The sequence below is a fragment of the Carassius carassius genome, chromosome 10 (assembly GCF_963082965.1).
Source record: "Carassius carassius chromosome 10, fCarCar2.1, whole genome shotgun sequence".
Taxonomy (NCBI): Eukaryota; Metazoa; Chordata; class Actinopteri; order Cypriniformes; family Cyprinidae; genus Carassius; species Carassius carassius.
In genome coordinates, this window is record NC_081764.1 from 32,515,450 (window position 1) to 32,531,328 (window position 15,879).

Consider the following 15,879-nt stretch of genomic DNA (forward strand, 5'->3'; position numbering starts at 1 on the left):
TCCCAGTGGACAGCCGCGGCTCTGAGGGGCTCAGGCTCTAATCGATGTATAACGCTAACATAACAGACACACAAGACACTGCTGACACTCAAGTTATTCAAGCAGAATATTCTCTCTTGTGGAAAACATGTTATTACATTTGTTCAGGCTCATAATTACTGAGAATGATTTGGTGTCAGCCTGATGATCACAATAGTCTCAACAAGGATCTGAATATACCAGCGTGATAGTAACCTAGCAGTTAAAGAACTGTTCTGGCAACACAAAACACCAAGACAAGGAGTTTAAAGGAGTGAGAAGAATACTTTTGTGTTGAATCTGCAGCTAAACAGTGTTAAATAAAACTAGTGGCTAAAGTTAGTGAACAAACTTTGACGTTGGCTTGAGAAAGTAAACATTCGGCAGCCTCAAGGCAAAAGAGCCAGATCACATGTCTGTTCTGTGTTTTTGAGCTGGCCTTGCCACATTAAAAAAATAAAAAGTTAGGGCTGTGCGATTAATCAAAATCATCATAGAATCATGATTTGAGCATGCACGATTTCTAAATCGCTTTATAGCACGATTTTCCACCGCCCTGACCTCCCGCAGTATGCTATCCAATCACAATGCAATGCGCCTAGCGCGAGAACAGAACAGACTGGGCATATGCCTACGCAACTCCAGGTTCACACACTGTCTGTGATGGGATTTTTTTCAGAACCCATGTTAACGGATCAGAGCGTTCAAACTGCACGCGGTATAAGGCTAGAAATAGAAACGTGCATAGAGAGAGTTGTGAGTGCACAGGACGCCGTTTGAGTGAGAGGAGACACGTTTTAAATTGCACACTCTCTCCGGGCGAGAGCAGCGTGTATCTGAGCAAGTATGTCTGGTTTTGTGACAGAGTGCTTTCACATTATAATAATGCACTCTCGCTGCTTCTGCACCATATACACATACTGTATACGCACTGCAGACGGAGACATACTCTATACGCACTGCAGACGGAGTACGTGTGAACCTGTACAATGTATATCAAATCTATTTTAACACCTGAGGCCCCGCTACAATGAGCTCCATGACCAATGCATGGCAAAAAAGAACAAAAAAATCCCTGGACATGGGATTTATTTATTAATTTATTTTTTGCCATATGTCTAGACATTTTGTCATATGTCTAGACATTTTGTCACACCTTTACTTGGTGATTATTTTGACCTATGTCTGTTCTAGAAACATGTTACAAACTTTTTGATGAAGCTCTAATTGGTTTTCTTTTGGAAATATGTTTCAAATTCATACCGAATGGATTTATGACTGTAAAGCATATCTGTGGGTGTCAAAATCGTGATTAAAATTGAAATCGCAAAATTGATCAAAGAAATTGCGATAGGTTTTTTTTGTCCATATCACACAGCCCTACAAGCTATTGTTTTTGTAATATTTTTTTCTATAGACTCTAGCCATGTTGTATTGTAATTAAGAAGCTTATTATGACAACACTGTCAATACCTGATACACTACACACAATAAGCAAAATTACAAGCTATAGGGAAAAAAACTGGATTATTCACTGATGAGCAATGAGTGCTTTTCTTGCTGTTTATAGATGAACGTAAAAGACAGACAGCAGCTGCGCAGTCGAATCAGCAGCATGAATCCACTATAATGATCCACATTGCATTTTTTCTCAACAGTTTATGTTCGCTTGAGACAGAAATGACCCTATGGTTGCTATGGTGTTCAGGGTAGTTGCTATGGTGTTGCTACGCAGTTGCTAGGGCATCCAGGGTGGTTGTTTGGGTGTTTCTAGGCACTTGTTAGGGTGTTCTGTACGTTGCCATGGTGTAGCTTGGCAGTTGCAAGAAAGTTGCCTTTGTAACCTGGGTGGTTGATAGGATGTTGCTAGGGAGTTGTGGGTGGTTGCTAGGTGTACAGTCAGAAATTTTGGTCTCAGAAGGAGAAGTAAGAAGTTTATTTGTAATTATTTGAGAAATTTACTAGAAATGTCAGAGTGAAAACTGGTCAAAGTAAACCATACACCAGTTTTTTTTTCCAGTGTAACTAAAATAAATCTGAAATACAATCAAATTGATACTAGATGAAACAAACAAAAATGCTAAATATTGCCTTTGCAACTAACTGATAAAATAATTATTAAATAATTTATTTTAATAGTTGATTAAATAATAAGAGTTCAATTGAAATATCAAATTTACTAAAACTGAAAGAGTACATTATAACTAACTATATAGAAATATAAAAATCTAATAAAAATTACAAAAGCACAGAACAAAATTAATACAAACAAAAATTATAATATAAAAAGAGCAAGACATGAATTAATAGTATATAAATAATACCAAAAATTCAACATTTAGAGGGTCATAAATTAAAAACACTTTTTCTTTCATAATTTGATGTATTTACATTTTAGGTATTGATTTGTGTATGACAGCTTATTGGGGCGAAAATTAAGAGGTCTTGGTGACAAAATCTATTTCAGAGAAAGTTCAAATTAGAGAGCCTTATCTTGAAGACATGCGAGTCTTTTAAAGCTTAAGTGTGTCATTTTTACACTACCAACAAAAATGGAATTGCAAAAATTATGTTTTCAAACAGATTTTCCCCCTATCTGCCATTGGTCAGTCAAACAATTAACTCCGCCCCCAGATTCACACCATTGGTTGAGCCAGTGTTGCACAAACAAACAGAGCACTGTTTACACTTATTGTGGAAACTGAAAGATGAAGGTCTACTTATAGTTGCTCCTACATCTTGATCTGGAATAAGTAAGATTTTAACATTTAAAAAAACTACATGCTTCACCTTTAAGACCTTTCTCTTCTTTTTTGTAAACCAACATGAGACCTTTACAGAAAAAAATCTTAGACCCCAAATCATATGGTTTCATTAGGGAAGAATAACCAAAACACAATCTGTCACTATGTCCTGAATTATCTCGGGTCGATTATGTTAAGTCCGATTACATGATGTCACAGATGGGGGTCGGCAGTATCTACAGTCCCTCATCAATGAACACAACTGGACATTCCCAACCGCCTGAGCTCAAGGATCTTCCCAGCGGGCATCTCATGAGGTCACAACATGCGTTCACACATACCTCAAGAAATAAATAAAACCGCACTCCTTCTTGCATACAAGGAGATTATATAGCCGTGCTTAGTGAGGTAATGAGCATCTGCATGAGAAATTAAAGGCATTCATTCAATGAAAGTGCATGTGCTCTGCAAGTTCTTTACCTTATTACAGTAAAGCATCCAAACCTCATACAGTCTCTCGGTTGATGCCATTCTGCACTGCAAGCTGTGAGCATGTAGGCAGAAATCTCCCCGATAATAACCCTGATTATATTATGGTCAGTATTCCCGAACCCTCATGGTGTCAATATCCTGTCAACAGGAGTTTGCCCAAATGCCACGTTCCTTCGTGGATAACAAATCCCACCAACGAGTGAATCTAAATCGGTCTTCTTAATCCAGGGTGACAGATCGTGTCATTTCCCCTGTGCACGGTGAAATCCCATCCATCATGTGAACGATACCAATCCCAGATGACTTGGACTTGTGCGTTTCTGGCAGTTTTCCACCAGCAGCTTTTCCAGAAATTCCTCTGTTCTTCCAAGCCCTGTCGACAAATACAGCACACGTTACAAACAGCCCTGGATTTAGATGCTGCACGAATGCACTGCAAATTACCAAAACAAATTTGCATGTCACAGATAACAGTAAATGTGCAATGCATGATTTTAAAAGAAGGAAAAAATATCCCAAAATAAACAGAGACCCATGACATCATCCCAGGCCAACTCAACATGTTCACAGAGCCAACATTATATCCCAGGCATTGTAAACTATATTTTAACTTAACCATATCTGTTCAGATTATTTCTGTGGATTTATTATTTCTGTGTCCAAAGATTCGCACATAGTTAGAGCTGATGTAGAACTCTGGGTGTTACTTTAAGCTTTAGATCATAAACCAAAATACAGATTCTAGACTTCGATAGAAACTCACCCCTACAGGGTGTGAAAACATTTAACACTTAGATCATCCGCATTATCTTGCCTAAAATATTTACTACAGATTTAGATGTAACAGTTAACGCTTAGGAATAGCCCTAAAATCAACATTTGTCATTTTATAAAGATCTGATCATAATAACAAGTGGCAGAGGCATATACAACACTAATACTCATATATTAGCTCACTATCGATGTAAAACTCACCTGCTTCAACAAAAAGAGTCCCGACCCAAAGGATGTGTTCTGGTGAAGGATCCAGGAATGTTGCATGAACTGAAAGCGCCACTGATATTTAAAGCATGTCGGTTTCAACCACCCAAACTAGCTTTTGACTAATTTTGTAACCAGATAAGCCTGACAGCCCGGATGCATACGACGAATATCATCGCGCTGGACTGCGACTGCTCGTTACAAAGCCACGGCACGGGCTCAGCTGGCTTGAAGGTTTGTGTGCGTGTGTGTGTATGTGTGTGTGTTATTTTCTTCCCTAGATGTTTTACGACAGGCCGCACTCCTTTACGTTGCCTATGTGGAGCTCATGTGCGTCGCAAAGGCGTGGCTGAAACTGGCGAAACGACCAATCCCATAAAGGCTTGGCCTAATGAATATTAATTACATCATGATGACGTTGCATAGTATGCTTCCTTGAGATATTTCTTGAAAGTCACATTGTACAAACATTAGTTAAAAAAATATATATTATACTGATATATATATATATATATATATATATATATATATATATATATATATATATATATATATATATATATATATATAAAACAAAAATAAAAGAAAAGGCTCATTTGGTAATAATCTATGTATATCAAAATAACAAAAATAAAATTCAGGAAAATAAACTCTCATATCTCAAGATTTTTGGAAAAGACCTTCCAAGTGAAATTCATGTTTCATTTTTACACAAGGCCAGGGTGTTTGGTTACCTAATCTAATTAATATTCGAATGTCTGTCAGCCAATAAGATAGGCTCACTGTATACACATCATTTGTATAATTAACATTGATGAGATGCATTCAGTGTAGTAAGACTGCTAAATTCAGCCTCAATACTTCGGTCGTCGCTATTTTTAGATCTATCAATGTACTTTAAGTTACCTTGACATAAAATATACTGTTTTTTTTTGTTGTTGTTTTTTGTGTGTGTGTGTGTTTTTTTTGCCAGCATTATAAGATAAAAAGTGCAGGATCTATTTGTGCACAATATATGACCTCCCTCTGCTGGCCAGAGAACGCCAATACAGAAATACTTGCAGTTCAAATAAAAGTTCACCAAATGCAACACAAATTGCTAGAAATGAAATATTTTTGAAAATATAAATCAGTCAAATTAGATAAGTTTGTAAAGTTGCACGGGAAAACAAGAACACTTATATATGACATTTTTAATTGTCAGAAAGTTATGAATCTACTGCATTAAGAAATGGCACAAAGCAAAAAAACAAAAGACAGTACACCAAAGAGTTATGAAACAGAGTAAGAATATATTTATCATGTCTAAAGATCTCATATAGTCAACATATATATATATATTTAAAAAAAATCAGTAAATATTATATCGGTCACAGTTACAGCTGCTCAGTCCTTCAGTTTCATTCTGATTGGGTTGAGGCAGTTTTGATGGGCGCTTGAACAGCACAGCATTGAAAGTTTGGTTTATTTCTTCACAGGAGTAAAACGTGCCATTTCTTCACAGCAAGAGGAGGATTTGGATACACAAACACATGTACTGTACACACACCCACAGGTTCACTGGCACAGGTTGAGTGGGTGATGCACTAATGAACTCCACACACACACACACACACACACACACACACACACACACACACAACATCTGGCTCCTGCATTTATGGCTCAGTTTGATCAAATCCAGTTATTTGCATTTAGTTCATGATGTGATTGGCTGCTGTGAACATCTAACAGGAAGCGCTGATCACACACTGACATGGTCTTTTATCAGAATAGCATAGTAACAGTATATAATGTAGTATGCATGGAAAACTTGGGTGGCCAAAATGTGCAGTATACATATGAGCACACAGCATAAATTAAGACACAAGTCACAGATTGTGTCTTTAACAGCTTGTAACTGTCATTTTTCTGTCCATAACGAAAGAGGAAATGTAGTTTCTTTACTGTAGTTTACAGAAAGTTGGGTGGGACATATTTTAAAAATGGCTGTTTAAAAATAGCTATTATAAAACGGATAGTTCCGGTCCTTGATTCTGATTGGTTGAACCAAGTTTGAAGCTGTTGTATATTACTCTACAAACATACACCTTTGTTTACATTTGTGTGTTGCTCGGCAACCACTTTGCTGGAACCACAACATTTCTGAGGAACTACATTGTTTGGCGGAAGAATGTTTTTATTAATATAACTGCACTTTACTTGCTCTTTTTAGTGAAACCTTACTTCATATATGAAATAACCATTTTATAAAAGCAATAAGCCCAATGAAGCCGTGGTTTACATTAAATTGATAACTCTTATAACTTGGGGCTTATTGCTTTAATAGGGCTGCACAATTAGGCCATTTTTTATTATTATATATAAATATGAGTATAGTATACATAATATATTATTATTATATAATATTTAACAAATAAAAAATATAAGATGTGCAATATTTCACAGTTAAATTAAAAACAAAGTATTTGATAATATAAATATTTGATAAGTGTTCCTGTAGCTCAATTGGTAGAGCACTGCGCAATCAAGCGCAAGGTTGGGGGTTTGATTCCCCGGGAACACATGATATGTAAAAATTGATATCCCGAATGCACTGTAAGTCGCTTTGGATAAAAGCGTCTGCATAAATTTAATAATAAGAAAATATTTTAAAAAGAACAAATATTATTTTAGTAATATTTTTCCCGTAAAATTACAATAGAATATTTAAGAAAAACATTATTATTATTGAGAAATACAAATTATTCAAAAAGGAAATATTAGTATTGTCATTTTTTATTTTATTGTGAAATATAACAATAGTAATATTTCTTATTTTAATAATTATATTCCTCAATAAAAAAAGAAATATTAGTTTTGTAATATTTCACTGTAAAATTTAAAACCTCAAGTATTTAAGAAAGATATACATTTAATAAATTAAAAGGCAGCTTTTGAGATTTCATAAACACGCTGCATCACAATTTCAGTTTTATTTTGATGAATCGTGCAGCCCAAGCTAACAGGCTTTTAGTTGAGGGCACAGACATTATTAACGAGTATATAATTGCTCTTGTTAATCAGGAAATGTCTAGGCAAATTTTTGATTAGATAAAAATGTCAACACGCCCATGAGTGCAAGATGATGTCATCAATACTTTGGTCCATATAGAGATGGGATTTAGTTAGAGTTCACTGTGGGCGGGGCTAAAGTAACATGGTGTGACATAAACACAAACCAACTGAACAGCAAATGACCAAATCTAGCTGCTGGTTAGGACAAATTAATATGGAATATATTTATCGAGAAACAATCAAGAAATGGACGAGAGAGACAGAAACAGACGACGAGGTTCAGGAGAAATCCCACAAGCCATCCTCGGGCTCAGGGTGGGTGGGTGACGGGGTGTTGCAGGTCTGGGTGGATGTTTCAGACGGAGGCGTATCTGGAGGACAGGACACTGGCACGGCCGGATACATCAAACTGAGGAAAGAGTCCCTCGTGTGTTTCTTCACCTGGAAGATCAATACAGATCAATGAAGGAATGAATTCAGGCTGCACTGTAAGACTGAAGACAGGGTGAAAGTGAGTGAAAGCTTGATGAAAGGGTTAATGTACCTGTCTGAAGAAGGGATGGGTGAGGAGAGCTGTCGCAGACGGCCTGAACGACAAACACACACATAATACACAGGGTCAAAGTAAAAAGGTTATTTTTTATGTTTTAGATATTTTCATGGGCCCTGGCAGGTGAACTGAGTAGATAAGCGTTTGTGTGTGTGAACCTGCGCTCAGGCTGCTGCTGCAGGCACAGCTGGACCAGGTTGTGCAGTGTGGCCGAGTGGTTTTTGGGGGCGGGGCTTTGAGGTCTCTCCGCTGTGGCAGTACGGGTCAGACTTCCGGTCGCAACACTCTCGCCGATCCCCGAATCCACACCGGAGCGGGACACCCTGAGCGCACCCATGTCTCCAAGAGGATAAGGAGGAACGTCGAGAAGACAGCAGTGAGAACCATGCAGCTTCTGAAGCAGCATCTGTAGGAGAAGAAACAGGAAATGAGTGTTTGGTAGTCGTGGTTAGCTTGCAGTAGGTGGGACATTTGAAGAACAGCAGTACCAGAGTGGGCGGCATGTCCTGGAACGGCACTCTGCCACTGACCAGCTCACACGCCACGATTCCCAGACTGTAGACGTCTGACTTCACTCCATAGCCGTGAAGATCCTTCATCACAGAAATTCTCATCAAGCTCAATGTTTTTAAAACTGATGTTGGAGTTGACATTGACAATATCATATGTATAACAGCCAGTTTTAGTGATTTAATTTAAATGTAATTTTATCAGTGTTAATTTATTTCAAAGATACTATTATAGTTTTTATGAATATTTTGAATTCATTTTATTTTATACACATTTTCTGTTTTCATTTTAAGTGAAAGGCTGAGCAATTTTGTTGTGCATTTTTATCATTTTAGTTTGTTATGTCTATATAGGTTTCATTCATTTTTATTTCAGTGTTATTTTTAAAATAAAGTTAGTTGAAAATTACAGAATGAATAAATGAATATATTTATGTTTTGTAATTTTGGTGTAGGTAAGGTTTTTTTTTTGCATTTACTTGCATTTGTTTTATACTTGAACATATTGTAAATATTTAAAATAACTAATAAATAATATTTCATTTAAAATGTAAAATGCATTTTCAGCAGCCATTACTCCAGGAATCTTTTGTAACATTAATAAATAGTGTCTTAACTGTCGGTTTTGATCCATTTAATGTGCCCTTGCTAAATAACTAAACCTCTGTAAAAAAAAATAATGGTAGTGTATATATCAGACAGTTTTGGATATTTAATTGTGCATGCTCAATTTTTACAATTCGATTACCTGTGCCACACTCAAATTAGCAGAAACAGTTATATGCTGTCTATTACGCATCTGGACTGTGTGAGCGTCACCTGTCGCAGCAGCTCAGGACTCAGCCAGGGCAGCAGAGACAGACTGTGTTGAGGCATGTCAAACACTGCTCTCATTCTCTTGCCATCCTTCATCAGACTGTACACGCTCTGCAGTCCCGACAAACACACACGGCCTTCAGCTGACAGCAGCACATGACTGGCCTTCACACCCCTGCAGGACGCACCAGATGAGACCAGATTCATCTCTGTGACCTGACAGAGTCATCGTGTGCTCACCTGTGCACGTAACCCATGTGATGCAGGTACTTCAGCGCTCGGAGCATCCCGTACAGCAGGTACGCTATCAGAGACTCGCTCATTCCATCCGGAAAATAAGACCGGAGCAGAGATTCTGCAGAGCCTTAATGAGATGCGTGCGGAGAGGGAAACTCAGTAAGGGAAGGATGGGAAGTGAAAGAGGATGTATATTACAGGTGAGTCTCACCGTAGCTCATGAGAGGAGACAGAACCCAGAGCTGACAGCACGAGCTGAACACCTGTCTGGACGTCAGCAGGTTCGGGTGACGGAACAATCTGGACAACAGAACCTCATTCTGCAAAATAATAGACATAAACAAATAATACCAATTGTCTTAAACCAATGGTTTAATCATCATTAAAGGGACAAATAATGCCTTAAAGCAATAGTTCTCCCAAAAACATTAACAGCCTGTCATTATTTACTCCCTCTCATGTTGTGACAATCCCAAATGCTTTTATATTTGTTTTGAATGATAATTGAATGGCTTAAAAAAAAAATTAAAATACAGTACACAAGCCTCATGGGCTTTTATTTATTTTTTTTTGAGGTTTTAACAGTCACAGTGAAAATAGTTCCATGACAGTATACAAAATGTACTCATTTTACTAAGTATTATATACATATTTTGTATGTATGCAATGTTTTTATTATTAAAATCTAACTGATTTTCACTACAACGGTGCTCTTGTAAACATAGTAATACAAATATTATTATATGTAAATAATAATTATATAAATATATATATACATGTCCATTGTTATTATTATTTTTATTTCAGAATCCATCTATCTATCTATCTATCTATATAGATATATATTTTCTATATATATATATATATATATATATATATATATATAAAATAGCAATTATAAATGTTTTTTACATTTATTCATTTAGCAGACGCTTTCATCCAAAGCGACTTACAGATGAGGACAGTGGAAGCAATCAAAAACAACAAAAAGAGCAATGATATATAAGTGCTATAACAAGTCTCAGTTAGGTTAACACAGTACACCTAGCATTGGATTTTAAATAATATAATATAAAGAAAACAGATAGAATAAAAAAAGAATAGAGCAAGCTAGTGTTAGAGGTCTTTACACATACACACACACACATACACACACATATAATTGCATAATAAATGAAAAGAAAATAGAATATAAAAAGATTAGAAAGGTAGTTAGATTTTTTTAAAGAATAGAATTAGAATAGTGAGTGTTAAAGTTAGAGGGTCAAATAAAGATGGAAGAGATGTGTTTTAAGCCGATTCTTGAAGATGGCTAAGGACTCAGCTGTCCGGATTGAGTTGGGGAGGTCATTCCACAAGGAAGGAACATTTAATTTAAAAGTGCGTATGAGAGACTTTGTGCTTCTTTGGGATGGCACAATCAAGCGACGTTCACTTCCAGAACGCAAGCTTCTAGATGCACATAAGTCTGAAGTAACAAATTGAGGTAAATGGGTGCAGAGCCAGTGGTAGTTTTGTAGGCAAACATCAATGCCTTGAATTTTATGCGAGCAGCTATTGGAAGCCAGTGCAAATTGATAAACAGAGGTGTGACATGTATTCTTTTTGGCTCATTAAAAATTAATCTTGCTTCCGCGTTCTGAATTAATTGTAACGGTTTGATAGAATTAGCTGGAAGACCTGCCAAGAGGGCATTGCAATAGTCCAGCCTGGACAGAACAAGAGCTTGAACAAGGAGTTGTGCAGCATGTTTCGAAAGAAAGGGCTTGATTTTAGTTTTTATTATAATTATTATATACAGTTTATAATACATACAAATTATATATTTAAATAATATTTACTGTATTTATTATTCTATAAAGCACACACAAACACACACACACACATATATATAAAATACTATTACTTAGAATTAACTGCAATTGCATAAAAGCTCAATTTATCAAATATGAACAATCATACACAAAAATGTATATATTATATTACATTTTATTTATATTTAGTTATATTGTTTCGTTATTTTAGTTCTATAATATATTTATATTTAATAAATACTACGTTATTTAAATGTAAGTTTCAACTGACAATTTGACTTGAACTTAAAAAAATGTGACTATAATTTCATATGCCAGGCTTTATTAAAATCTAAAATCTAATAAAGCTTCATTTGAAAACGGCAGAAATCAGTGTGTGATGTACACACCATCAGCTGCAGCAGCTCATCTTCTGTGCACTCATCCAGGTCAGTGTTCTTCACCGCCACCAGCCGGCCAGACAGTGTGTGTCGAGCCATGCTCACCTGACTGAGGTTATTAAAGCCCCGGCCTGCACACACACACACACACACACAGAGTGATACTTCTCAATATAGGCTACATGACATAAACATGAGACATCAGGGAATCACTAACATATCATACTACATAAAGCACATCACGTCCCTACCCAGTTGGGAGAGCAGCTGATAGTGGGCGGGGTCAGTGGAGAGACCTGTGATGTCATCCTCATCCATCAACACAGAACACGGAGAGACATCACTGCTCCGTCACACACATTAAAACACCACACAAACACACATGAACACACACACACACAACTCTACCTGAACTGTAAGAGGTGATAGAGTTATATTCTGATCTCTGTGCCATCAAACCAGATGTGTTATTATTCAGTTAGCTTTTATAAACATATCAACACTATAGCATTTTAGACTTCAACTTCTTAAGCTTATGACTGTTTATCATTTGTAGAACATGAATGGAAAAGTGACCCGGACTGCTATAGTCAAACACCAAAGATTTCTGCCACAGGATGGGAATACCTAAAGACAACCCACAGATACCTAAAGACACGGGACAACAGCACAAGTGAGCCTTCATCCAATACCATGGAACAGAAACACAGCTTTGTGATGCCCAACACAACGGATCCACTCAAATCTCAGATCACCCTTCAGAACAACAGCAATCTGAAGCTCACTGGACTTTGTGAAAATGCAATGATGTTTCTCTGGCATGACTGTGCTCTCTCATATTCTACAGGGCTTTCACACTGACAACTATTTGCAGTGATAAAGCAAACAGAAGTCATTCATTTTAAATCAGAGTATGTGATTTAAGGTGATGTGGGAATCCTTGCCTGATGCCTTCAAACACACTGAAGCTGAGATCTATTATTAGACTCTACTGACCGAGCACTGCTGGCTGATGTCTTCATACTGCTCCTCTATGCTGAAGGACTGGACTCGTGAGTGGGAGGAGATACAGGAGCAGTCCTGAGGGGAAGAGGGGAGGAGACATGAGAATATGGAGATGAATACAACTATATACACAGTTTGAATATGCAAGCAAGGGTGGGCTGAAGGGCAAAGACACGGCAAAAGGAGGAGATGAGAACGGAAATGTTGCAGTGCAGACTCAAGCTTGCCATGTTTGACTAAGCCATGATTCACAGGCATGTTCTGCTTTCAATGTAAAACATGAAACTATTTATCTCATGCTTGCTTACAGAACTTTTCTTGAATCCAGAACATTTCTTTACGAGCGAGATATTGACACACAAGCCTCCTGGATTAAGCAGTGAGGTGGAGGATGAGGATGTGTATTATTAAATGTGCTCATATCTAGTGAATAGAGAATAATCAGGCCATGGATATTGTTCAGCGAACATCTTAAAAACAACCCTAAAAGCACTGCAACTATACACTAAACCCTGAATCAAAACCCTCATTCAAACACATTCTGACACCTGCAGAAGGAAGAACTGCAGAAATAAACACAGAAAGCATGAAACACCGAATGCATTGAGCTCTGCACTAACAAGCTGGGGATGAAAAGAATTGACACTCACCAGAAACGACATGAGGCTGAGCTGATGCTTCACTGGAGTTCATTTACGCGATTCTGGAGACAATGAATAACAATTAGTCCATCTGCAGAAACACTCCTGCGGTTGTTTTCTGGCTGTTTCCACTGTGTCATGGTACATTTTTCATTGCAAGAAAATTTGCCAGAAAAGCTAAATCGCTTTTTCGCTTACCTGGCTTTGCTCGGATTTCACTGCGTAAAACACACAGATGTCATCTCATCTTACAGTGCTCCATTAGAGTCCTATGAAGCAAACCATCATCAGAGAAGCTTTCAAGCACATATCAAATTTTCAGGGATTAAAAGACATCACATATGATCCGGATCCAAAGCATCTCATCTCTGCTTTCTAAGCTTACAGAACTATTTCTGTCATTTCTTGATAGTCTGATTTCAAATGCATCTTGTCTGAAAAGCAGCATCTATTTTCTGATCCGGAATCAGTGTCTGGCTCTGCTTAAATGACTGTATGAGTCTGATCTCCTCTCTGCTTGATACATCATCATCCTCATCTTCAGTTATATCTCTTGATAGGATGTCATATCTTTCTGGACGCATCAGCTCTGATATCACCGCAGGTGACATTGGCAACTACTGTCCATTTTATGTTATGTAATTAATATTAGCAGCATCGAAATGAGTTCATGCTTGCTTGACTACAATTTATATTAAAAATGAAAAAAAGATTATATGTATATAGCTCAAGATGAGGAATCTTTATTAAACTGCTGTTGTAAATAAAATAAACCATGCATATTATATTGGTCCACTGCACAATACAGAAAACAAATAGATATGCATAAACATGCGTGCCCAAATTAGATGATATGTTAAATGTTAAATATGTAATTATCAGAGCAAATGACATTAGATGTCCTTCCTAGTCCTTGACAGAGACTTCATGTAGGTTAACAGGGTTAAGAACAAAACATCTTTAAAGAAGAGTAACAGTGCACTAGAAGGGTCTAAAATAAGATGGACTTCAATATTAAATCCACCCTGTTTCATATGAATCATGTTTAAAGCTGCATAATTCACACAATATAACATTAATAATGCGGTATTAACATTATTCACACATGCTACAAGAACTATAATTTTTTTTATATGATGCATAACAATAATTTTCAACGGCAGTTATAATAAAAACTCACCCTTGTTATGCATGTGGATGGAGGTTCTGCTGTAAATGTTTAAATCTAATCTCTTTCGCCAAGCATTCGAATAATGTATCTCTTAAATTGTGAGTGTAGTTGCATCTGATCAAATGTGCATTTTTATTCATTAGCTTGGGTTAAACTAATTTTACTTTGTTGGAACAGCAGCTATGCTAATGATGTCTCTATTTGTTTCTATGTATTGCCACGGGATGTAACTAGGATTTACACAAGCTCCAGTCTGGATCCAGAACACCTGAGAAGAGATGATGATGACCCTCAGAGGACCTCAGATGATGCTAACCCTGAATCAACAAACAGAACTAACAAATATTGCTACATGTGTGACTGCATCATATAATAATTATCAATTAAAAATATTAATAATGTTCATCGTCTAGCTGACTACGTCTTGTATTAATTTTTTTCTAAAAATCCTGTCAAACGTGCACAAACTGACAGCCACCACCATAAGCTACTACTAAATATTGTAGAAACATAATTTTCTGTAAAGTTGCTTTATAACGATTTGTATTGTAAAAAGCGCTATACAAATAAACTTGAATTGAATTGAATTGAATTAAATAAATGTTGAAGGCGGGCGTCAGTTCTGCGCAGCAACAGTTAACTTAACTTCGGTCGCATCACAGTTTTATCGTGTGAGGAAAAACCACAAAGTGCCTCTCACATTTATCAATAACATTTGTAAGTTGACTTGCCAAAGCTTTCCTTCTCAGTCCCAGCTGATCGCGCGTCACGCTTGACGTGTCGCAGATATTTACATAATAAAAGTCGCTCTCACACGCCGTAAGGCAATGCATAATAAAACACTCTCCGTTATTTAAATAATAATTTAGAATTCTGTTTAAAATTATTAACACAGATCTATTGTAATTAGCGCATTTGTAGCTGATATAGAGTATGCAAAATATCTATCTATCTATCTATCTATCTATCTATCTATCTATCTATCTATATATCTATATATATATATATATATATATATATATATATATATATATAGATAGATAGATAGATAGATAGATAGATAGATAGATAGATAGATAGATAGATAGATAGATAGATAGATAGATAGATAGATATAATTTTTTATCCTGAAAATAATAAGAATTGATCTAAAAATAGTGGCAAGCTTAAATTAAACTGCACGTTTAGAATTCCTAGAACTATTATATAAATTGTGATTATTTTTGAATGAGGGACTTCAAACATTCAGAATTAAATCTTACTTTATTACCTAACATGTAGAAAATAATTTGACCAACCTTCCCCTCAACACCTTTCTCTTTCTGTATCATTATTATTATTGTTGTTGTTCATGTGTATAATAATGTTTATAATTGTCAACCATAAATAAATAAATATAGTATGATAAATAATTATCATAAACAAATGTCGCGGAATGTATGACGTACTTACAGCTCACTGACG

General features: G+C 36.3%; 2 protein-coding genes across 6 annotated transcripts in view; both read right to left on the reverse strand.

Moving 5' to 3' along the window:
- Positions 1-4,495, reverse strand: part of LOC132152179 (neurobeachin-like protein 1) — a 67,089-nt gene extending 62,594 nt beyond the window's left edge. For both annotated transcript variants that reach the window (XM_059560948.1, XM_059560947.1), the window contains exons 1-2: positions 4,230-4,495; positions 3,243-3,627 (exon numbers count right to left, since the gene is read on the reverse strand). In XM_059560948.1, coding sequence (XP_059416931.1) covers positions 3,243-3,293 — 51 coding nt within the window. In that variant the 5' untranslated portion in view covers positions 3,294-3,627; positions 4,230-4,495. The remainder of the gene's footprint in view (positions 1-3,242; positions 3,628-4,229) is intronic.
- Positions 4,496-7,195: 2,700 nt separating this feature from the next.
- On the reverse strand, positions 7,196-14,461 carry LOC132152180 (STE20-related kinase adapter protein beta-like). Of its 4 annotated transcripts, XM_059560949.1 has the most exons (13): positions 14,425-14,461; positions 13,443-13,513; positions 13,254-13,306; positions 12,595-12,678; positions 11,850-11,946; positions 11,608-11,729; positions 9,616-9,724; positions 9,408-9,531; positions 9,171-9,342; positions 8,331-8,435; positions 8,001-8,248; positions 7,837-7,879; positions 7,196-7,733 (listed from the first exon to the last, which is right to left on the reverse strand). In XM_059560949.1, the coding sequence occupies exons 3-13, from the start codon at positions 13,263-13,265 to the stop codon at positions 7,572-7,574; spliced, it is 1,278 nt and encodes a 425-aa protein (XP_059416932.1). In that variant the 5' UTR covers positions 13,266-13,306; positions 13,443-13,513; positions 14,425-14,461; the 3' UTR covers positions 7,196-7,571. The 4 variants fall into 4 exon arrangements, with proteins under 4 accessions (XP_059416932.1, XP_059416934.1, XP_059416936.1 ...); XM_059560951.1 differs by lacking the exon at positions 13,254-13,306 and having other exon boundaries at positions 11,850-11,941; positions 14,425-14,452; XM_059560953.1 differs by lacking the exon at positions 13,254-13,306 and having other exon boundaries at positions 14,425-14,451.
- Positions 14,462-15,879: the final 1,418 nt, after the last annotated feature.